At 64.9% G+C, this 23,183-nt stretch overlaps 2 protein-coding genes across 4 annotated transcripts in view; both read right to left on the minus strand.

Moving 5' to 3' along the window:
• Positions 1–73: 73 nt before the first annotated feature.
• Positions 74–21,986, minus strand: KDM6B (lysine demethylase 6B). 2 transcript variants are annotated; one of them, XM_088027999.1, is made up of 24 exons: positions 21,854–21,986; positions 14,954–15,070; positions 9,934–10,053; positions 9,573–9,715; positions 9,338–9,479; positions 9,025–9,123; positions 8,700–8,919; positions 8,525–8,617; positions 8,269–8,430; positions 7,983–8,186; positions 7,403–7,744; positions 5,138–7,305; positions 4,903–5,029; positions 4,689–4,794; positions 3,702–3,907; positions 3,500–3,564; positions 3,346–3,414; positions 3,099–3,247; positions 2,835–2,949; positions 2,549–2,736; positions 2,239–2,380; positions 1,779–1,905; positions 1,522–1,692; positions 74–1,414 (listed from the first exon to the last, which is right to left on the minus strand). In XM_088027999.1, exons 5-24 carry the CDS (start codon positions 9,472–9,474, stop codon positions 1,391–1,393), a joined length of 4,914 nt encoding a protein of 1,637 aa, XP_087884125.1. In that variant the 5' UTR covers positions 9,475–9,479; positions 9,573–9,715; positions 9,934–10,053; positions 14,954–15,070; positions 21,854–21,986; the 3' UTR covers positions 74–1,390. The 2 variants fall into 2 exon arrangements, with proteins under 2 accessions (XP_087884125.1, XP_087884124.1); XM_088027998.1 differs by having other exon boundaries at positions 3,346–3,417.
• A 392-nt stretch (positions 21,987–22,378) lies between these two features.
• Positions 22,379–23,183, minus strand: part of DNAH2 (dynein axonemal heavy chain 2) — a 79,447-nt gene continuing 78,642 nt past the window's right edge. For both annotated transcript variants that reach the window (XM_028125061.2, XM_088028000.1), the window contains 3 exons: positions 23,085–23,159; positions 22,829–22,979; positions 22,379–22,687 (listed from right to left, as the gene is read on the minus strand). In XM_028125061.2, the coding sequence (XP_027980862.2) occupies positions 22,533–22,687; positions 22,829–22,979; positions 23,085–23,159 (381 nt within the window). In that variant the 3' untranslated portion in view covers positions 22,379–22,532. The remainder of the gene's footprint in view (positions 22,688–22,828; positions 22,980–23,084; positions 23,160–23,183) is intronic.

A 23,183-nucleotide genomic window follows, 5' to 3' on the forward strand; every position in this document is an offset into this window, starting at 1 on the left:
GGGGTCTGCGCAGTCGGGGCAGCCCTCCTCCCCGCGCGCGCCCCGCGAGCACCAGCACGTTACCAAAGCCGGATGTTTTTCTCTGATTTTATTTTTCATATTAATATTCTCACACAAAAATCACCGAAAATAGGGGTAGGGTTGGGAAGACCCCTCTGCCCCTGGGGCAGAGAGACAGTGCAGTGCGAGGGGGCGGGGCTGTAAACCCCCCAGCCCTCCGCAGCCCCAGCGTGGGAGAGAAAATCCACCGACGAAACAAAAATAAAGCCCCAGAGAAACTCATCCCGGGGTGTCCCTGCCCCAGTGAGGCCCTGGCCCTGGGCTGGTTCACGCTTAAAAAGAAAAGGGGAGGCGGTGGGGGGGGCGGGGTGTGAGGGGAAGGTCCGTGTTTTTAAAATTGGCCGGGGCTGGGAAGGACGGGGTTCCTTTTCCTCATAGTTCTTTCTTTAAAACTTTAAATTTTTTTTATTTATTATTATTATTATTTTATTTTTTTACAAAATACCATTTCAGTTCCCACTTCTTCCCCTACAGTACAGGAGTCGCTCACCCTCAGGCGGGGTCGGGGTCGGGTCGGGAGTGGGGGCCTGGTCCGAGAAAGTGCAGGACGTCGGGGAGGGGAGCGGGTTTGAGCACCATGAGAACCCGGCTGGAGCCGCGGGCGGACGGGCGGAGACGGACGGGGCCGGCCCCGGACACACACTGGGGCGCAGGGAGAGCCCGGCGGCGGGGCGGTCCCCGGAGGGGCGGGCGGGATGGCTTGGGGGAGGGGGGTGCGGGAGGTCGGGTTTTCCCAAAAATGAATAAATAGAGGTGAGTGGGCCTGTTATAAATTAAAAACCAAAAAACAAAACAAAACAAAAAAAACCCAGAAAATACAAATCATAACCAAGTGAAGAAACAGAGACATGTACAGGGGTCACAGCTAGCGCTGGAAGTAAAAAAGGAGGTTCTGGGGGAGGGGTAAAGCCCATAGAAGAATCTCATGAAAACCTCGGCTGCCGTAACGTCTATGTACATACACGAGCCGCGTGCATCTGCGCCGGGCGGGCGGGCGGCTGGCAGGCGTGAGGGAACCCGTATGTGACCCCCGCCGCCGCCGGAGCCTGGTCCTTGTGTCTGTTGCTAGAAGGCCAAAGTCGGTGAGGGGAGGCGCTGGTGGGCGAGGGGCTGCCAGCCCCCTCCCCCGTCTCCCATTTTTTTTCCTTTTTTCCTCTTATTTGTTAAAAAAAATTTTTTTTTTTAATAAATTAAGTGAAGGGGAGCTGCCAATGGGGTGGAAGGGCTGGGCCCGACCCCCTTCCCGGCCAGAGGCGGGACCTAGGTCCAGCCCAGGCGTGTGCTGGTGGCCCCGCGGCGCCCTGCGGGCGGGCGGGCGGGGCGTCCGGCCTCATCGCGACGTGCTGGCGGGGGCCTGCGGGGAGAAAGCGGGCGCCGGGGCTCAGCGGCGGGAGCGCCCCGGGGGGCCCCGCCCCCCACCCCCCCCACCCCCCCCACCGCCCCCGCCCGCCCGGGCCTCACCAGCGTGAAGGCGTCGTAGGCCTGCGCCAGCTCCTCCGTGCGGTACTGCTCCAGCACCACCACGCCCTGCAGGCCGGCGCTGCGCCGCCGCGCGCACGCCTCGCAGTGCACCAGGTACGTGTTGCGGCTGCCGTTCTCGCTCGTCACGAACAGGATGTTGAACACCTCCACCTGGGGCCCAGAGCAGGGGGCCGTCAGCGGGAGGGCAGTCCCGGGGACGGGGGGGCGGGGGGCAGGCGGGAGGCGGGCCCACTCACGTCGCACTCGTTGCAGTAGTAGGCGGGCTCGTCCTTGACCCGGCCCTGGTAGGCGATCTTCTTGCCGGCGCGCACTAGGCTCTCGCGTTGCACCTGGCAGTGCTTCATGGACTGCAGGAGGCAGAACCTGCGCGCGGTGGGGCGAGGGGCCGGTGAGACCGGGCGGGGGGAGGGCCCATCCCCGCTCCAGGCCGGGTCACAGTCCCTGACCTGGGCATGTCACAGTTGACATTTCATGTGGCTTTTGTCCACTTGGACCAGAGAAAAAGAAAGCGCCTGGGAGCGGAACCCCTATCGGCCGCCCCAGCGCACCAACAGCGCGGGGCCCCGGCGGGGGAGGGGGGGGCGGGGGCCCGCAAGCGGAGAGAAGCAGGTGGAAAACCGGGCGGAATCAAACAGGAAGCCCAAGAGCGGGGCCAGGTCGGGTGGAGATGGGCTGCTTCCCAAATGGGGCCCTCACTTGATCATCTTGAACAAGTCCGGGTCGCTGATTTTGACCGTGCGAGCCACGTTCCAGGACACGTGAATCATGGGCACAATGGATTTGACGTTCTTCACCTCGTTCCACTCGTATCGTTCCAGGGCCAGCTGGTACTGATAGGCTGCGGGCCAGAGGGGGGCACTGAGGATGCCCGGCCATCCCGGACCACGGCGGCGGCGGGGGGGTGGGGGGGGAGATGGGGGCTGGCCCGTCCCTCACAGCGGGCTGCGCTCCCGCCCGGCGCCCCCCCACCCGCTGGGCTCACTCGCCGCGGGCCCCACCCTCTCACCGGTGAGGGGCCCCACGTTCCAGGCGATGTTGTTGCACCAGCCGGTGGCCTGCACCCAGTGCACGGTGCCCGCGTTAATCCACACGAGGTCTCCGGGGCGCTGCACGAAGCGGTACACAGGGATATTGGAAGCATAGAGGTCGTCCAGGATTGGCCACCAGGAACCAGTCAGGTAGTCCACGCCGTGCCTGCGGGGGGGCCACAGGGTCAGAGGGAAGTCCGAGGACCCGGGGCCGGGCCGGGCCTGCGGGGGAGGGGCATGGGGGGGCGCCAGGGCGGCGCGCACCGGTCGCAGAAGGCGCTGATGGTCTCCCAGTAGTGCTCGTGCACCGCGAACCACTCGCAGTCGCCAGGACCAATGTTGATGTTGACGGAGCAGAAGTTGTTGTTCTCCTGATGGCCTGCAGGGGGAGACAGAGAACGGCGTGTCTGGCCGGAGCCGAGCCGCGCTCCGCGCCCGGCCCGCCCTCGCGCCTTCATTGGCTGGCGGAGGAGCGCCGGCGGCAGCCCCGCCCCCCCCCGCCCGCGCGCGCCCCGTCCAGGAGCGCACCTGGCGTTCGGCTGCCGGGGACCTTCATGTACAGCTGCACCGTGTTCATGCCCAGGATGGTGTGGCCCACGTGGCTCAGCATGTTGCCCGTGGATGTGACCCGCATGAAGGCGGGCAGCTTCAGCAGCTCCTGCAGCTGGGGCTTCCACCTGCGGCGGCGAGGGTGCAACAGAAGTGAGAGGCTACCCACCCCCCCAACTCTGCCCGCCCGGTGGCGCTCCGGCCCCGTCCCGCCGGTCCCGCTGACCTCTTGGCGTCAGACAGGTCGATGTTGGTGCCAAACTTGATGATGTGATGGTTCTTCGGGTCCGGCGCGCTGCTGCCGAGGCAAAGAGCGCGGGTTGGTGGAGAGGCACCAAGAAAGGAAGGAGTCAGGAAGGGGAGGGCCAAACAAGACGTACGTGGGAGGGGTTCCTGTGGTGCTGTCGGGCTCCTCGGACTCCTCGTCTTCGCTCTCCTTCTCCTCCTGCTTGGCCACAGCGGGGGGGGGGGGGAGGGGGGGCAGGCCTGGGTCAGCGCCCGCCGCGGAGCGCGCCTCTCCCCGCCCCCCGGACACACAGCGGATCCCGAGCCCCTGCGCCTGCCCAGGGGCGCGCCTCTCACCTGGAGGGACTCCTGGAAGGACGAAGCCTGGTACTGCGCATACTTGGCAATGGTGGTGTGGGAACGGGAGCTCTCGCAGGGCCAGATCTGCCGCGTGCCCGTCAGATCCCAGTTCTCGTCCGACGGCTGCTGCACCTGCGTGCGCACCTCCACCGCGTGCTCGCCGCTCGCCTCCACCAGCGTCTTGGTGGAGAAGAGGCCCAAGTCTGCAAGGGAGGACCGAGCAGGGCGTCGGGGCAGGGGCAGAGGGCAGGGAGTGAGGGCCTTGTGACTCCCTCATCCTCTGGCGCAGGGGCGGCCCGGGGCGGGGGGGGGGAGGTGACAAGCCCAGCCCCACCGGCAGCTGGCAAGGTCCCAGGGCCTGGCCGTCAAGCAGGGTCGCCCCCAACCCCGTCTCCCACTGCTGCTCTGAGCCGGGGCCCCTCCATCAACGTCCTCGCGTGCGCATGGGGCCACAGGTGCACAGCACGAATGGAAGTTTCCACAAGCGTTCATCGGATCCAAGGAGATTTAGTGATGTGAAAGCCTAGAATGTGCTTCAAAGAACTCAGTGGCGAGAAGGGAGGCTATGTGGGGACAGAGGATGCTTGGGTATAGAGGAAACATGGTTGAGTTTTATGTTTCTAAGTGGTTTCCCTTCCTACGTACGTCCCCTTGTCTGAAATTCTGCACGATGAAGAGCTGGAAAAGGGAAAACCCCAGACCATGGGCTGGCTGAGGCTGTGTGTAATCTGTACCCTCACCCTAATCGACCAAAAAAAGCCAAAGTGATTCTAACCAGGTCCTGAGATACTTCCCCTTTGCCCACTGCCGGAGACACACAGATGGGAGAAAAGCCCGAGACCGGTGGACCCATCACTCAAGAGCCCTCCTCAGAGACGGCCCACATATGACTGAGGAGAGCTCGTGAGAGCCACTGCCCGGCGTCTCCAAGTACGCGGGCCCTCAGAGGCCTCCTCCCCACACGCCCCTGCTCTCCACACTCACTGAGTCGCAGGGAGCCCGCCAGGCCCCGGATCACGGTGATGGGATTTCGAGGGTCCGTACAGAACTGCAGCAGCACTGGCGAGAAGGCATCCCGTTTGCTCTCCAGCTGCGGGAGGAGCAGGAGAGAGGGGTGAAAGCCCCGTCACGGGCTCAGAGCAACGCCGCCAGCCCCCAGGCGGGTCTGAGAAGCCGATGGTAGGGGTGGCACACATACATAGATGCTGGGGGTGGGCGGGTTGAGTTTTTCGCGGGGCAGCTTCTCCTCAGTGTTGATCTTCGGTTTCACAGACTGGGCTGGGGAAAGGTAGGACTCTCGAAACTTCCCTTTCACCTTGGCATTCCTGTGGGGAGGGCAGAGAGGCAAGGGCAGGAGTATCAGGGTGACAGAGCGGGGGGACTGGGAGGGGTGGGAAGGGTGGAGGCCTCCGGGGTGCCTGCCCCCGACTTACTTGCTGGCACGCACGACGTCAGCGGCGCAGTGGCTGATGGTGAGGTCTGCCATGCGCAGCCTCCGCTCTTCCACCTCAGAGGCAATAAAGGTCTCCTTGTCGCCACTCTCTACCTTGATAAGACGGATCTTCAGCTCCTTGGGGGGCCCTTCACTAAGTGAGCGCAGCTTCAACATGTCAGCCCGGCTGACACCTGGTGGCCCTGGCGCTTCCTCCCGGACCTTCTTCCCAGGCCCGGTAGCTGAGGGGGGTGTGGGCTGGGCAGAGGGCGCAGGAGCTGGTGGGGGGGCCGGAGCGGTGGGTGGCTTGGCCTTGGAGGCCCCGCCAAGATCGGGCCGGGCCTTCTCGCGCCCCTGGATCTCCTCGCTCTGCAGGTCCAGGTTGCCCAGCACCCGGCGGCTCTTTTCTTTGGGGGCCTTGGCCTTGGTCTTTGCCCTGCCCTCTCGGGGCCGCCGACCCACGCTGTCCTTACAGGCCCGCCTGTGCCGCCGGTGCTCCTTCTGGTGCTCCTTCTGCCGCCGCTTGCCGCTGCCTGGTCCTGCTGCCGCCCCTGCCCCGCCACTCTCCTCCCGGGCCTGGGCGGGAGGCAGCAGTCGCTCGGTCCCACTGTCCGCCAGGCCCGCCGTGTCCGCCAGGCCTGCCGTGTCCACCGGGCCCGCCGGGTCTGTGGCGCTCCGGCCCACCCGCTCCACGAGGGTCTCACAAGCCCGACTGATCTCTTCTAGCACCTCAGACTCAGACCGAGCAGGGGGCAGAGGCAGGGGTGGGGGCGGCGGGGCGGGGGTCATGGGGCCCGGGGCTGGCTCTTCGCCCGCCCTGCGCTCCCGGGCCCAGGGCCCGCTTGAGGTAGAGAACTGAGATGACGAGGAAGCGGAGGGCTGCGGGGAGCCCTGGGCGCTGGGGGCCGCTGAGGGGGGCGGCGGGGCGGTAGCACCTGACGGGGGACCGGGGGAATACTGAGTGGCGGCCAAGGGCCCGGGCCGGGTGGCAACAGCCACTCCAGTGCCCCGGTAACAGTACTTCTGTCCCTCCAGCACGGAGGCCAAGGATTTGAGCAGGCTGGCCGGACTGGCTGCTGGGGGGAGCGGCGGTGGGGGCGGCGGGGGCGGTGGCGGGAACTTTGCTAGAGGCGGCGGGGGCGGCAGGGCTGGTGGTGGCTTCTTCTCCTCTCCCTGGGCGGCGGTGGCAGCCGTGGCCGTGGCGGCGGCCGGGGCTGTGTCACTGGGGAACGGAGGCTGCAGAGATGGGAAGGGCTCCTTCAGGGGGGGCGGGGGGCCCACGCCTGCCCCCTGTTGTTGCTGCTCCTCCTCCTTGCGAATGGATTCGTCCAGCATCTTCATGATGTTGGCCAGCCCGTCAGGGAGGATCTTGAATTCAGCTGGCTCCTCAAACTGGTCCTCCAGCGGGGTAGGGGGAAAATCGAAGAGCCGCGGGCCTCGGGCAGGCAGCTCCCCAGCCCTGGGCGGCGCAGGCTGGGGGGCTTTATTCAGGGGGCCTGGGGTCGGCCCCGGCCCCACCTCGGGGGTCTTTGGGAAGGAGACCCTGGGCCGAGGGCTCTCCGGGCGCCTGAAGCTTCCTGAGGTATTTTGGTGGCAGGAGGAGGGAGGAGCTGGAGGCAGGGCAAGAGTCAAGGAGGCAAGAGGTGGGTCCTGGGGGCTCAGAGTGGGGCTGGGGGGCCGGGGAAGGGGGTCCAAACTTCTGGCCAGATAGGGAGGCGGGGGGAAGGACACAGGCCCCGGGGGGCTGCTGCTGTGGCTGCCATGGTTGCTGCTGCTGGTGGCTGGGGGGGCGGGAGGGGTGTGCGAATCCTGAGTGCCCACAGAAAAGCGGGGAGCCGGAGGCCCCAAGAAGCCCTCGCGGTGGGGGAGGGGTGGTGGGGGAGGGCGGGGGCGTCCCTCAGCCCCCAAGAAGAGCTCCTCTAAGATCTCCCCGTCCTCGCGGGCTGCCCGGCAGGCCGGGCCCTTCAGCCAGGCAGGGGGCGGTGGGGGGCGCAGGAGGCGGGGACAGGGCGGTGGAGGAGGTGAGGGCGGGCCGGGCGGCAGGGACAGGTGAGGAGTGGCAGCGGGAGCCGCCAGGAACGGTTTCCGACTGCTGTGTGCCGAGGGCCCCAGGCGGCCTTGGTGAGAGGAGACGTCCAGCGCGGGAGTTTGGTAATGGTCAGCGCCGGGCTGCAGGCGGAGGATGGGGGGCGGGCCGGTGAGAGGACTGCTGCGCCCCCCCCTCCCCTACCCAGCCCACCCCCCTCCGCCCACCACCGGCACGCACGATGCCTGGGCTCGGCTCTGCGCCCCGGAGACCGGTGTTGCTGCTGCTACTGCTGCTGGTGGTGGTGCCGGGGAGGCCGGGGGGCCGGGAAGGGGCGTAAGGCACGCAGGCGGTGGTTGCTGCTGGTGAAACGCTGGAGTCCATCCGCGACCTCTGAACTCTGCTCTCTCTAAGGTCACTTCCGGGGGGACGGGTGGCAGGCGGGCAGCCATGGCTCTCTGCTCCTGGAGGGCGGGGGCCGGGGCCTGGGGGTGCGGCCGGGACCAGCCGGTGGCCAGGGGGGTGCGCGGTGTAGGCCGGAGCTGGGTGCGGATACGGGTGGGGCAGCGGGTGCCGCTGCTCCTGTGCAGAGGAGGCCGCAAGTCAGGGACCTGAGAGGCCCGGGAGTCGGGGACACGGCAAGGCCGCAGGGACATGGGAGGGGGCCGCGAGTGGGGGACGGGGGAAGGCCACAGGGACGTGGGAGGGCCACAAGTCGGGGACACGGGAGGGCCGCAGGGATGCGGGAGGGCCGCGAGTCGGGGACGCCGGAGGCCGCGGCCTCGCACCCGGACGGCAGGGGCAACGGACAGGAGCTCACCTGGCGCTCCGGGGGTGCCGAACCCTTGCGCTCGGGGCCCCAGACATCTCCATGCAGGGTACTCCACAGCCCTGGCTTGCTCAGCTGAAATGGAGGGCTGGTGGCTAGGCCGGGCAGGGGTGGGGGCGGCGGCGGGGGCGGCGGCGGGGGCGGCGGCGGCGGCAGTGGGGGTGGAGGCAGCGGCAGCCCTGGAGGAAGGCCGGTCTAGGAGGAAAGACAGTGTGAGACCCGGCTCTGTGCCCCAGTCCTGCCCTCGGGCTGCGTGCCTGCCCACAAGCAACCATACCTGCTCAGAGCTGCACCCTCTCCTGCGCTTGCCTCCAGGGCTCATGCCCTCATCCCCCGAGGGGCCCGACAGCGCGGCCGGAGGCACAGGCTGGACCACTGGGGGTTCAGCGGCTCGCTTCACTGGGGGACCTCCCCGCTTGGCCCCGTAGTTCCGCTTGTGCTGAAGACAAAAAGGGGAGAGGGAATGACACAGCTGCGGAGCTGGCCTGGGCTAGCCTCCCCAGCCCAGCCGGCCCCGGTCTCCCCGGTCTCACCTCGAGGTGCAGCAAGTTCCACACTTGCTCCAGGGGGGGCAGGACCTTGGCTCGGTGCTGGCAGGAGCCGGCATGAAAGTTCCAGAACTGGGCCTGGGGGCAGAAGCAGACATTAAGATGAGGGTACTGAGCCAGGAGGCACAATCCTGGGCCCCCAGGGCCTGCTTCATCCCACCTGCTGTAGTCGCCCGATGCGGGGTCCCAACTCAGCCAAGCTTCCTCCGTATCGAAGGGCGCTGTGGTAGCAGCGAATGGCCTCCTCACTGTCATGCTCCGACTCGTACAGCTGCCCGAGCTGCTCCCACAGCCCTGGCTGGGCCGGCTCTCGGAGCAATGCCTGCACACAGCCATGCAGGGATTCCAGCTTCCCATGGAGGGGTCTCGGGGTGGGGGTCCTACAGAGCAGAAGGGGTTGCGGGGGTCGAGGGTCAGGCTTGGGGGACCTCTTCCCAGGCCCGAGACTTACCTCCCACCCTCAGCACCTTTGAATCCTTACTCACCCTGGAGCATAATACGGTTTGTTAGGGTGCCCAGAGCTACTGCCATGTGAAGGGGGCAGGGGAGCAGAGAGTGGGGGCTGCCCGATGCTGGCAGAGCACCTAGAGAGAGAAGAGGTCTGTTAACATAGAGCAATTTAAGCAGTCCTATCCCTACCTAGGAAGGAGGGGACTGAGAGGCTGAGAAAGAGCAGCCAAGGACTGCGCTGAGGTCCACAGAATGGCAGAAACCCAGAAAGTGACACAGAGATTGAGGGAGTCGAAGGAATGGGAAGAGGGTTGCCTGGAGACAGAGAGAGAGGCCCCAAGTTCTCACCTGCCTCCAGGCAGCCATGCGCTACGAGGAGGGGGATGGGGCGGGCAGGAGCTCCAGGCCCCAGCACAGCTCAAGCCCCCAAGGGCAAAGGCTTCCCGTGCAGCGCGGGCCCCTGGAGGGTCCACTGCCCGATGCATCCAGCCTGAGCCAGGGAGAAGAGATTACGGTCTCAGTGGGGGCGCAGCCGGAGCCAGCAGTGTGCACACCGCCAGCCCGGCCCCGGTCTTTCCCTTACCAGGTCAGCAGTGGCCCCAGGAGCCCTGGAGATCGGGCACGGCCCCCTGCCCCAGCTCTCTGGGGCGACGGTCCCGCTCCAGCCGCTCTGACAGGAGTGCCCACTGCCCCCAGACGGCCACCCAGGGCCCTTCACAGCCAACTCTACAGAGGGGAGGAGAAGGAGTGAGGGGAGCTGGCCAGCACACAGCTGAGGCCCAGGGGCTGGGCCGGGCGGTCATCTGCACTGGGCGCCCAGCCCCGGCTTTCCCTGAGGGGAGGCCCAGGAGGGCGGCGAGGCGCCGGGACGCGCGGCAGGGAGCGGGCCGGCAGCTCGCGCTCGGGAGCCACTGGGGCGGACGCGCAGCGCGGCGGCGGCTTACCCGGCCTCCGTGGGAGCGTCCGCTCACGGCGTCGGCGAGCTCCTGAGATCTGGCCAATCACAGCACTTCCTCTCTCCCCAGAAAGCCAATCATCACCCGTGTCTCCGCCTCAGTAACAGCCTGGCCGGGACCAATGAGAGCGAGGTGAGCCCGGCCGGCAGCGGCCGGGGGAGGAGGGGCGGCGGAGCCGGTCAGACGGGCTCGGCCTGGGGTGACCCCGGTGTGACCCCGTGGCTCCCACCGAGGGTCTCCATCTCGGAGCCGGCGCTCGGGCCGGCGGCGCGGGCGGGGCCCGGGACCCTGGCGGGTGAAGGCGGCGAGTCGCACGCTCGGGCCGGCCTGGGGGATGGCGCTACCCTCAAGTCCCACGCACCCACAGAGCCACCGGTAGTCCCGGCAGGACCGCCCGAGGCGCCCCCCCGCCCCGCCGCCGTGAGACCGACTGACGGCAGCCGGACGCACCCCGCAGACAAAGGCGTCGCTCCCCTTCCTCACTTCACCTCCCACCCCGAGTGCCCCCTGGAACTGCTGGGGGCCGGCGGGTCACGGCGACTTCTCCGGTACCCAGACCCGCCCGCGCCGCCGGACCGCATCCCAAAGCACGGTCAAGCCCCCAGACTCATACCTAGTTCCTTGAGCTCCTCCACTTCCTCCGCCTCTCTCTAGATCTTCAATACCAACCGGCCCCCCAAACCAAAATCTCCCTTCAATCCCCCCAACTTCTGAGAAGTCGCGCACCGCGGTCCCGAGTGGCCCCTCTCGCGTGGCTCCCGTATCCTCTATGCCCTTCCCCGTCGGGGCCACGCGGTTCCCCACGGCCCACGTGGCCCCCGCCCCCCAAGGGAGGGGGGATTTCGGGGGTTGCCCGTGACGTGGCTACTTGCGCAGCGGAAGCGGCGTGTGTAAGTGTAAGGGGGGGGGTCCTTCGGGAGGGAGGAGGGCGGGGCCCGACAGGCGGTGACATCACCCTTGTCCCACTCTCACCGCCCACTCCCTTAAAGAACCCAGAACCCGTTTCACTTCCTCCTTCAGCGCCCCCCCCCCCCGCCCCTTCCCGTCTGTGCTGCCTCGACCCACGACGGGCGCCGCGCTCCCTTTCTGGGCACCTTCCCTTTGGGCCCAGTTCTTCCCCCCTCGCCTCTCTGAGCCCAGGATCCCCGTCCCCGCGCCTCTTCCTCGCCTACCCCACGTCCCCGCAGGTAGGGAGCCGGCTCCGCTCCCGGGATCGGTCCATTGAGAGTCTAGAGTACAAAGAGCTGCGAGAGGCGAGCGTAGAGTACAAAGCGGCGGGGGCGGGGCCAGCGCTCCAGCTGGAGCAAGCGCCGGGCAGGAAGCCGGGGGAGAGCGCGCGACGAGGGGCTGGGGGCGGCTGGAAAGTTCGCCTTCGCCGAGAGAAGTCTGCGCTATGGGGAAATTTCCACCCAGCCCGCAAGGGCAGGCGGGTTTCTGGTGAAAACAGTCCTCCCTCCGCAGGGCAAGGTCGTCTGTTTACATGCACGCGCTTGGACCCTACAGGTCCCGGCGCGCCACTCCCCGCCGAGCGCGGCTCACGCCTGGGCTCTGCGAACCCTCTCCGCGGTTCCGGCGGAGTTTCTAACCCGAACTCTCTCTTCTCACTACACAGACTTTCTCTCAGTTCCCAAGCCCTGGCAAGAGTAGAGCGTTTAACGGCGGCCCGGTGTAGCCCCGGCCAGATTCCCCCCACCCAAGTCCCGGACCACGCATGGGAAGACGGGGGGAACCGGGGGTCCGGGCATCAGAGGAACAGATCCCCGCTTGCGAAGGGGTGCCCAGGGCGCCGCCAGTTACCAGGAAATGCAGCTTCCCCTAGTGCGATGATGACACTTCCCCTCCACCACTTCCCCTTTCCCACGGGGAACTGACTCAGCTTTCCCTGAAGCACTGAGCCCCGTCGCTCCAGCCCCTTTCCACCTCTGTCCACAAACCCCCACACCGGCACTCAGAATACAGCAGCCCTCATTGGAGAACAAAAACTTCCTGTGAACTAAACACACACTCACTCTCGCCAACCACCTCGGATCCCTGTCCCCACCCGGGACCCAGGCGCCTGACTCCCCCCTACACACCATCCGCCTCCCGTACAAAGCCCTCCCTCGGGGTCTGATTCAGGCTCCGGGTGTGTGTGTGGGGGGGAGCGTGAGTCACCCAGAAAACCTTACCCTATTCCCACTGACTCAGTCCCCGCCTCCCTGAACACACACAGACACACAGAAGCAGACACAACTCAGCCCACACACCGCTCACCACCGGTCCCGCGGAATTTCCCCTCTCGTCTTCCCCCACGACGGCCCCTCCCCGCGCCCGCCAGCCTCGACGCCCCGCTCACACCTGTTCCCCAGGCGCCGGCAGGCGGCTCGCGGTCCACTCTCACCTCCACTCTCGCTTTGGGGCAGGAATAGCCCTCCCCGACTCCCGGTGTCCGCACTAACCGAGGGGAGAGGACAACCACGGGCCGGCACAATGACAGACACCCGCACACTCCTCGAAGGCAGATGAGAGGAAGACGCACGCGGCCACAGCCAGGCTGGGAGGACAGTATACTTCTGGGGCAGATATTCCATCCCAGCCTCTCCCGCCCGCCCCACAGGCCTCTCGCGGGGGCCAGCCGCCCAGAAAGGGTTAATTCTCCTCCTGCCGAGGCCACGCCCCCTCCATCCGGGCACTCCCGGCTGAGCCCAGCTCCGCCCCTTCCATCCGGGCTCTGGACTCCGGGACTTTAACCGGACCCCCTCCCCCGGAGCCCCGAGAGAGACCCACTCCATCAATCACACCCACTTAACCCTCTCCCGGCTTGAGCCCGAGAAGCCTCTCCGCGCGCAGCGCTCGAGCCGCGCGGGACGCAGGGTAAGGGGCCAGCCGTGCGCACGCAGACTCACATGCCGGCCACAGACGAGACCCCGCAGATACGGCTTTTCCCAGCAGGCGGTCGGCAGACGCGCGCGACACGCGCGCCGAGGAGGGGCCGGTGCCGGAACCCCGCCGCATCCCGCCCCCCGCCAGGCCTCATTCTGCCCGCTGGAAGCGAGGGGTTACAGGCTCGCTTCTTACCTGGGGGAGGGGGGAGGCGGAGGGGAGGGCCGCCGGCTGGGGCGCCGCGGTGACTCAGCCACCCGGGCAGGCCGCCCGCTCGGGATTCCCTTCCCCAGCCTTCCCCCGCTGCTGGCCCCTCCCCGCCCCCCACCGAGGAGTGACAGTGCCGGCCCCGGCCCGCTATGTGTCACTGCGAGCCCTGTGTCTGCCTCGGACCGGACCGCTGTGTCCGCCAGTGTGTCTGACAAGGTCGGCTGTGTGTGGGTCCCGGTGTCTGTCTCTGTGTGCACCTGCATATCTGCTCATCTCGTCTCCTTCAGTGCCTGCGTCGGACGCGTTCCTGTCATTATGCCTGTCTACAGGACTCTGAGGGGCTGTCTCTGTCTGTGTGTCTGCCTGGCTCCTGTCTCGGTCTTTTGTCTGGGTCTGCCTCTGCATCACTTGCGTGATCACGTGTGTCTCTGCACATGCCCTTCTGTGTTTGCCTTCATGTTCCTGAACAGAGCCTGGGAAACACTGGAGCAGGCTGACCTGCTGACTCCTCGCCTCGCTCCCCGGAATCCTGACGGCTTGCTGGATCAGTGATCCTTCTGTTTGAGTCAAATATTTGGGCGTCTGTCTGCCTTCAATCAAGTTCTGTCCAATTCCTCAAGGTCCTTGCTTATCCTCACAGCTCCCCGCGGCTCCCATTATGATGATAATTGCTAGCATTTAGTGAATACTTATTACATGCCTGGCACTGTGTTAAGCACTTCACATATATTTTTTTAAAACTCCCCCCACCACCACCCCCCCAAACCTGAGATAGGAGGTACTTTTTGTTTTTTTACCCCATTTTACAGATGAGGAAATTGAGGCTCTGAGAGGTTAGGTAACTTGGTCAAGTCCACTCTGCAAGAGAGTGGAAGAGCTGGGCTTCTTCCCAGGGCCTCAATTATTTCCACTCTTCTAGAAGGCCTCTGTCCTATTCTCCCTCCCTTGGTTTTACCCTCACAGGCCATCTCCTGGGTCAGCCTGCCCCCAGGGTTGCACGCCAGGCATCTCTACCATCCCAAATGTCTCACGTCCTCTAGAGCAGGTGTGGGTAGGACACTGTGTAGCAGATCTCCAGAAGCCATTGCTTTCTTGGCAAGAAAGCTCATTCAGTTAACACATTCATTCAGCACAATTCCACTGAGGCACCCCAATGTGCAAACCATCTTGCCAAATAGAGACACAGAGACGAAAACAGTCCCACTCTAAAATTCAGTGAGTAGTGGAGAAGAGCGACACCCAGAGAACTCAAGGCCCTGGCTTAGGTAGCATCTTTTCTCCTAGAGAATGAGGGATGGAGGCTCTGTCCTACGGAGCATCAGGCAGAGAACTGGCAGAAAGAGAGAGGCAAGGAGGAGAGGAGTAAGACTTAGGGTGTCGGGGGGCAGGCAAATGCTATATAGCGCAGTGGGAACAGAACGGAAAAGAAAGGGATCTGGAAGGGAAGGTGAGCTGCCACGATTACCATGGCAACGGCAGGCCAGTTGTGGCACGGGCCTCCACTACGTCTCCGAATCAATTTCCAATCACCATCCATAAACCAGACTGTTCAACAACTCTCCTAGGGCACCCCACCCCAAGAAAAATCCCTCCAGGGTAGCTCACCTCTACCTTGCAGCTTGCAAACTCTAGCTCAAGTCAATTCAATAAGCAACTGAGTTGTAGCACTGGGGGGTGGGGGGAGAAGATTTTTTGGTGGTAGTGGAGAGGCTGCTGAAGTACAGGGCCGAACCATTCATAGGCAACAGAGGGGAGCTCCATAAACTAGGAAGGCTGAACCACTCAAGCACCACATGGTGGGGGTATGGATGCTCGGAGTTGGACTGGACCATTCTGAGGAGTGGGCATGACCCAGATCGTACCACTCTTCAAGCATGTGGTGCAGAGTTGGACTGTCGCAGGTGGGGGGAGGTGTTGCTCAGGGGGCAGGACTTACCAGATGGAATCTGATGTGCCCTGTCTCATTGGAACCAGTGCCCCAGCGGTGGGGTGCAGCAGACCACAGTGGGTGGGGTGGGTGGTACTACGGGGCTGGCATGGTGCCTGGGGGAACCTAAAAGGAAAAAAAAAAAAAACAGTTATGAGTGGGGTCTCCCAGGCTGAAGAAATTTTCCCGTGCTCCCTGTCTTCTTATTGAGGAGAAACCAGGCTCTGGTGGTCAGATGGGATGGGAGAACCTGTTTCCATGGCAACCGGAAAAAGCCATCCCCAAAGTGGTCCTCCCGCCTTTCCCTTTAGGAAGCAGCCCGGAGCAGAGGGTAAAAGAGGTGCACGCGATGGCACCTGTGTAGGTCCATGGTGGACACCCAATCCACGATCCCTCTTCTGACTGAACCCTCCTCTTGAGAGTCCCTGGTCCCAGAGTAGCCCCTATTGCCCCTGACCTCTGCACCCAAGTCCGCCTCAATCCTGGCCCCAGGCCTGTAGATCCTCTGCCTTCAGCTCAGCCTCCTCCCTAACCTTATCAAGACACCAGGCAACCCCACCCTCTGGACTCTGCCCCCTCCCCTTCCCCCAGGCGGGCGCAGGCAGGTCTTGGCGAGCAGCGCAGGTGGCCAGACTAGATGAACGGGCCCAGCAGGGAGGAGCCTCCCTCCTGAACAAGGACTGACTCTGGGCCTGGGTCTGGAAGTGGCCTCTGCTGCGAGCCTCCCTTCCATCCCACCCCTCAAGGCCATATCCTGTTTCTCCATCACCTCCTTCCTCTCTGTGGCCCAAGAAGGTGACAGAGGCCCACTCCCTCCCTCCTGTCACAGACAAAAAGCTAGGTCTTTTAACGGAAGTCCAGGGTCAAGAATCAGGTGTCCATCTAGGGTCAGACCTAACTCTTGCCCTCTCCTCAGACTCACTCCTCAGGGACCTGTGGTTTCTGCTTCCTTAGTGACACTAGTCGGCCCTTACGGTCCTAGACACTTGGGCTCCCAGGCTAGTCTCTCCGTTCCCTGGCCTTCCCGCCCACATCCTTCCCCCCTGCCCCAGAGACTCAGGCCTCCAGCCCCCAGCCTCCATGATGCAACGTGCTGCAAGCCGCCTGGGCCACTGACGACACAGCCCCAAGGGAGGCGCTACTCCTGACCCAGGCAGGGCCCCTTGGTGCTCCAGGTAGTGGCCAGCAGCAGGCTGGGGAGGCCAGGCAGGCAAAGTTCTGCTGCTGCAGAAGGAACCTTCCAGGACAGGGCTGCGGAGAATGTGGGACGAGTGAGTGTGAGAGGGGTGTGTGTGTGTGTTTCTGGTTGTGTTGTGGAAGGTCTAGCCTAGAGAGAGGGGAGTGGCAGGCCTCAGGACACACCAAAGAAGGAGTGAGGGGCAGCCAAGGGGGTCACAAGGGTGTGTATGGGGTGTCTGGACACCAGAGTGGGGGAGGGGCCAACAGCCATTTAAAGGGCCAGCCCCAGAGCTTTAATCCCTCACCAGCCCTGGCCCCAAGCCGGAGGCTGTAATTCATCTGTCCAACAGCTGGGGTGGGTGTGTGTGTGTTGGGGGGGGGGGGGCATGTGGACGGGAAGGGGGAGCTGGGGGAGGGGCTGGGGCTTTCTTGTGCACAGAGCCAAACAACAAAAGGGGAAGCTGAAGGGCCAGCTCCAATGTGCCCAGGCCAAGCTGCTGACCTGCAGACCCACCGGCTGTCCCCACCTGATGGCCCACAGACTCCAGAGTTTGGACTCAAGGACTCTTGGCCAAGGAGACCAAGCACCCAAAGGTGGGGCCCAGGAGAAGGCCCAGGCTGAGTGCCTCCCTTCCCCCGCAAGCTGTCACCCCTCCTTGCAGGTCCCAGCCGCAGCACCATCCTAGACCTGGCAGGCCTCAGACAGATTCAGCCTCAAATGCCCTGCTCACCAGCCAAGCCTCCCCAGACTCGGCCTGCCGGCTCCCCCTCCCGCCGGCCCGGGGTGGCAGCAGCAGCCACACCGAGGCTGTCCCTTTAAATCATTACCACCCCTGATTGTGTGGACAAACCAAGGGCCCTGCCCCCCAGGCAGGCGGCTTGCCACCTCCCCCCCAAGAGTCCCCAGAAATGTGAGGGCCATTTAAAGGGACAACAGAGAGGCAGCCGGGTCTCCAGCTGCCCCCACCCCCACCCCGCACACACAGCCCCTTTCCCCAGCGACATAGAGCCCCTTGCCCCTCCAGAGGGCCCCCCAAATTCCGGTTCTCTCCCCACCGGTAGAGACTGCTAGAAGGAGAAAGGGGGCCAGAGTTGGGGGGGGCGGGGAACAGGGGGAGCGAGAAAAGGACAGGGACTGCCTCCTTACTCAGAGCCCCAGGGGACAGGTCGGAAGGAAAGCAAAGCCCAGAGAAGCAGCGAAGACAGAGCCCCGAAAGGTGCCGCCGGCAGACCTGGGGCGCAGAGGCTGTCGGGCGAGGGGAAGGGAGTCGGGCTGCACGAGACAGCGGCGCGGCCAGCAGGCGACAAGCCCAAGTGGGGGAGATGGAGCAAAGGAGGGCCAGGGAAAGGAGGCAAGGCCGGGGGGAAAACCGGGGAGACAGAATCGGGGAAAGGGGTCACCCGGGAGGGTGTGGAGGAAAATCCGAGAAGGGAGGGCGAGCCAGGCCGGGGTTACCTGCTGGGTGTCTGTCCCCCGGCGGTGCCCCCGGAGTCCGGGCAGGGAGGGGGGGAGCAGCGGGGGGGGGAGTGGGGGCTGGGGGGGGCGGGGGAGACGGTCCCTCCTCTGCCTCCTGGGCCTGCCCCGGCGCTTGCAGCCTCTGCCTCCCTCCCTCCTCCTCCCCGTCCCTGAGTCCCGGAGTCAAACAAAGAACTGTAGCAGGCTCTCCCCAACCCCCTCCCTCCTCCTCCTCCTCCTCCTCCTCCTCCTCCTCCTCCTCCTCCTCCTCCTCCTCCTCCTCCACCTCCTCCTCCCCTCCCTCCCTCCCCACCAGCAGGCTCCCTCCTCCTCCCTTCCGGTCTCTTCCTTTAACTACCCGCCGCCCCCCCCCAGCCCCCAGCACTAGTCTCTCTCCACCCACCCACCCAACCTTTTACACACCCCTCAGCCGAGCCTGGTCCCTGCAAAGAAAACTGTGGAGTCCCTTTGCTAAATTGAAAGGCTCCAGAGAACAACATGGGAAGGGACTGGGGTCTGGCTTAAAAATCAAGAACCACAATGCAATTATTTTATTTTCACGGCCAGAGGAATAATCTGAGCTATTTCTTGTCCAAGAGGGGGGAAAAATAATCCTAAAGAAAGCAATACAAATCTGACTGAAACCCTCATCAAATAAAGTGCACAGCTCAGTGGAAGCGAATCCCTAGCCCCCTCCCTCCCACCGGCCAAATTAACACCAACTCTCCACTCCTCCCTAACCAACTCCTGAGGTCCCGGCCAGGCTGAAGCCGGTAGAACAACTACCATCGTAAAATAAAATAACTATCACAATTTAACCAGAATGAGCATTTCATAACAAGCATTCATTCGTTCAGTATTTTATTCTGTGCCAGGCACTGTGCTAAGTGCTTTGCATAAGTTATCTCATCCCCCCCCCCAGCCTAGAAGGTATGTATTGATATTTAAATTTTCCAGATTAAGACTGAGGCTCTGGGAGGTGGTGACCTTTCCAAGTCCCTACAGCCACTAAGTGGCAGAGCTGGGAATGGAATCCAGGTCTGATCGGACAGCCCGAGCTCTAAAGTGCGTTACAAGAAAAACGAATTGCTTCCACTATCATAAGCAAACCCCAGGACTTAACTCAATAGGGAAAGGCACTCGCAGGTATCAACGGAGCCCTCCTCCCTCAGGAAAGTGATCCACCCACCCACACAGAATAAAGACCCTGACTTTGCAGTCTAATACTGTTTCCTGACCCTTTTCCTCCCTGTTGGGGCGTCACTGATTAAGATCAGAGGTGAGCTGCTGTGCAGCGACCCCTCCCACAGCACACACACCTCTCCTAAGAGTAGCTCTCTTGCAACCACTCCCACTTCAACTCAAAATGGGGAGAGGGGCAATAGGACACTTGGCGATGCAGCAGGTGGGAAAGTAGAAAGACGGCTGGGAGGCTCTTTCAAGGGGAGGAGGGGGCTGGGAAGGAAAGCTCTCCGTACCAATCTGGGGCAAAGAGCCCCAGGGTTCCCGTAGCCCAGAAAAGGGGCAAAGTCTTTGGGCCACACCACACCCGGGCCCCTCCCCCTCACAAAACTCCAGGCCAGGGTTTCCCACCTGCAGGCTGCTAAGGCCAAGGGAAGTGAGAGGGGGAAAAGATGGCACGGGGTTGGAACTGGACTCGGGCAGAGGTTGGTGGGGGGCGGGGGGGGGCCGGGATGGAAAGGGGAGGAGGCCTCCGGCCTGGCAACCGTCCCAGGGCACGTGCACTGGTGACATCATCCCAGGCCACCTCTAACACAGACCTTTGACCCCTAGGGGCGGAAAGGGACCTTTGGCTAAGCTTCCTGGGAAATAGCCTTAGGAATTCTGGGAACCCAAAAAGGAGGCGAGGGAAGGAACCCGGGCGGCTTGCCTTTATCTCTTCTACCCCCCAATGCGGCTCCAGTCCCCGGGGCTCGGGCTTCCTAAGGCTCCTCCTCCCCGCCTCCAGCCCTGACCTCCCAACCCACATTTCTGACGGAGTCCCGACACGCCTCTCGCAGATACTGTGCCTTCGCTCTCCCGGGAGAGATCTCGGGTGGGGGGCGGAGGGTGGGGGACGGGGGCACCGGGTCCCGCGGGGCTCCGTCTCCCATCCGCGGGATCCCCCGTGGCCCGGCCGGCCGCCAGCCGGAACCTGTCTGGGTCCCCAACTCTCCTGCCCCTCCCCGCGCTGCTCCAGGGCGGAGTCTGTGGAGTTGAAACCAGGACACGGCGAGAGGAAGAGTTATATAACCGGGAGAAGCCGAGAAGGACGAGTGGAGACCGGGACAGACGGCCCGAAGGGAGCCCAGAGACGTGCAGAGAGCACGAGGGCGAGTGGGGAAGACACGTTAGGGATGGGAAGGATTTGGGTGTGCCATCAAAGAGGAGGAATTCACGCGAAGAAGGGGCGTCAGGGCCCGGCAAGAGTCACCTGGGCCGTCCGGGGCTTCCCCGCAGCGCCCTCCCCCGCCACCTACAGCAGCCGAGCCCGAGCGACTGAGGCCTCGGGAAGGGGCGCTGACACCCGTTCCGTTCCCCTTGGGGAGGCAACCTAAGCCAGAGCCCGGGAAGGCGGCGGCGGAGCATAAGGGGCCGGAAACCACAGCTCCGCCCAGCCCACCTGGGAGAGCGGAGCGGCAGCTGGGGGGTCGGTGGGAAACAGGTAGCCGGCCCCTCCCACGCAAGGCTGGGCAGTATTGGTTCGAGACCCAGCGAAAGAGGACGGGCGCGTCCAGACGCCTGGGTCCCCAGGGGCTGAGGAGCGCAGCCCGGGACTAGTTTGCAAACACAGACTCAAATGGGGGGGGGGGGCACCGTGTGCGGCGAGCGCCGACTCGCCGCGCAGGCGCAGGGGGGCACCCGGGCGCGTGCGGAGGAGGGAGGAGGGTGGGCGCGAGCGTGTGGGAGTGCACGTGCGGGTCCCGAGCAGCTTCCCCCTCCCTTCCTCCCCTCTCCCCCTCCCGTCTCCCCCTTCCTGTCGCTCGGTGAGGCCTCCTCCACATTGGCTGCCAGGGCCCTGATGTCAGGGACGTCCGCCGGAGCGGATTGGCCGGACGCGAGAGTTCGGGAATCCGGCTCCCGAGTCCGGCTCTCCAGTTACTCCGGCAACGGGGCAAGCAACCCCCGGGAGGGCTCGCCCGGGTCCCGACGACCGCCGCGCCCTCCTCTGCGGCAGCGCCGCTCGCCGCCTCCCCTCCGTCTTTCCCGGGCTCTCCGGGTCCCGGGGAGCAAGGCGTCCTGCCCTCGACCTTCCCCGCGGTCGCCCCGCCCCCCACTCGCCACACCCCCTTCCCCCCCCTCCAGCCCGTCCCCAGGTCACAGCCACCAGCCGCCGCAGACAGGAAGCGAATCTGCGTTGCTTAGTAACCAAGCCGCGTGCCCCCCTCCCCACTATTTACCCCGGCGCGGGGAGGCGGAGCCTGAATCCCAGCCCCCTCCCCAGCCTCTGCCCTTCGCCCTCCCGCCCACAATTTCCTGTGAGGGGCCAAGATGACGGGAAGTCAAACGCGCACCTCGGCCCACCTTTCTCTCGGGCCGGGCGGGGATGGGGGGGGGCTTCGGCCGCCCTCCCGGCCACAGCGCCCACCCGGCTCCCGCGGCTCGGGCTGCGCGTCTCGCCCTCGCCATCTCGTGGCTGCGCTGGGAAGGTCCGCACGGAGCCGGGCCCCGGCCGGGCGAGGGCGACGAGCGGCCGAGTGGGGTCGGAGCAGGGATGGACGGGCTAGCGGGGTGCGGCGGAGTGCACGGGAGGAGAAGGCTGCCGCGGGGAGGCTGGCTGCCGGCGCTCCCGGCGTGAGGGGCCAGGCGGAGGCGACACACCTCACCGTGCGGACAACTGGAGGGACAGCCGAAGTGGCCCCCGGGCCCGGAGACCCTCGCCTGCCCGGCCAAGCCGACCTCAGGGGGCCGGCGCACTGGCCCAGCCGCGGACTCTGACCTTCAGTCCTGCCCTTCTGTCAGGGGCCGCCGCGCTCCGCCCCGCCCCCGGGTCGGGGAGGGGAATCCCAGCCCAAGGAGGACTGGGAGCCCTTTCAGGCCCCTCTTGACATCCGAACCCCCAAGCCTTCTGCCTCCCCGCTCTTCCCCCACCCCACCCCGCCCCGCACTCTTCTAGGGAACCCTGGCGTCCTGCGCCCCAGTCCTCTTTCCAGGGCCTTTGCCGAGACCCAGACGTCCATCCCCAGGTCTACCGGTCCGGAGACTCAGGCGTCCCGCCCCCCTGCGCGGAGATGGCTTTCCCTCTTTCAGACGCCCTCGCAGCTCCCCGTTACCTGGTTCTGGGGTGTCCCAGGTGCTCAGGCTCCCAAGGTCTCCCAGGGGGTCGAGCGGGCCCCCCCTCTCCCAGGCCAGGGCCGGGGGGGCCGCTCCGCCCCGTGGCGCAGTTGGATTTTCCAACACAAACACCGCCCCCCCTGCGCCCCAGCCCCGCCCCCTTCCCCATGGTCCCGCCCCTCCTCGCGCCGAGAGTCCCTCTCTCGGGCCCCGCCCCGCCTTCTGCCGGTCCCACTCCTCAGCGCAGGTGCCGAGTTTAGGATGCCGGGTGCGGGGTGCCGGGTGCGGGGTACAACGTACCGGGTCCAGCCCGGATCCCTGCCTGACGAACCCTTATTCCATTCGGATCACGCGCCTTTCCAAAGTAAGCCCCGCCCCACCCGCTCAGGTCCAGCCCCGAAATTTAGCCTCTCCCGTTTTAGGTCCCACCCGCCCTGCCTCTCGTTCAAAGCCACGCCCCGTTCCTCTCCCCGCCTCCCACTTCCCCAGACCCCCAGCACCCGGTAGAGAGGCTCAGTCAGGGCTTACGGTTGAGGGTGTTTTATTGCTCGGAGTTCCAATACAATTCTTGCACCTTTATGGCTAGCACACCCAGCTGTCTCCAGGCCCCCGTTATGTGGCCCCAGTTAAGTCCAGCCTCGGTCCCTAGAGTGCCCGACCCTCCCTCAAGCGGCCTTCTCAGTTGTCCAGGCTCATGAGTAGAGCAGTGCCCCTCTTGATCCAGTGATCGGGGGTCATGGTCCCGGACCGGAGGTCGATGCTGATGACAAAGGAGGCTCGGTCTGCGCTGCCGGCGCGGTCGGGGTAGTAATAGCAGGGGCAGGAGTACATGCCTGGGGGAAGGAGAGGAGGAGTCAGGGCCGGGAGCCTCTGGGAGAGCAGCGCAGGAGCCGGTGTGGGGGACGCGTGGAGCCCGGCATGGGTGAGGATCCAAACTAAGGATGGGCACGGCAGGGCGGAGGGGGCCAGCCCACCCTTGGCGCTCTTCTTGCGACTTTCTGTAGGCCTGAAGTGGATCGTGGGCATGAGGCAGACAAGCTGCATGGGCTCTGCCTCCACCAAGCAGGAGTTCTTCCTGTCCCAGCCGGCGCCCTCCAGGTACAGGCCACGGACCCAGACGCCGTCCTGGGAAGACACGGGGGCAGGTTGGGGGGGGGGGGGACGTCGAGACCTGCCGCTGCCAGCACCCCTGACCTCCCCTTCCCCCACCAGACCCGCCTCTGCTCCCACCTTGGGTGGATACACTAGGTTGCTGTCGTCCACGGTGGAAACAATGAACTCCCAAGAGAGGTTGTCCACTGGAATCTGGGGGTTCAAGGGGAGTGTCAG

Source organism: Eumetopias jubatus, unplaced genomic scaffold, assembly GCF_037043125.1.
Source record: "Eumetopias jubatus isolate StellerSeaLion01/CBP00866 unplaced genomic scaffold, mEumJub1_p1.0 scaffold_10, whole genome shotgun sequence".
NCBI lineage: Eukaryota > Metazoa > Chordata > Mammalia > Carnivora > Otariidae > Eumetopias > Eumetopias jubatus.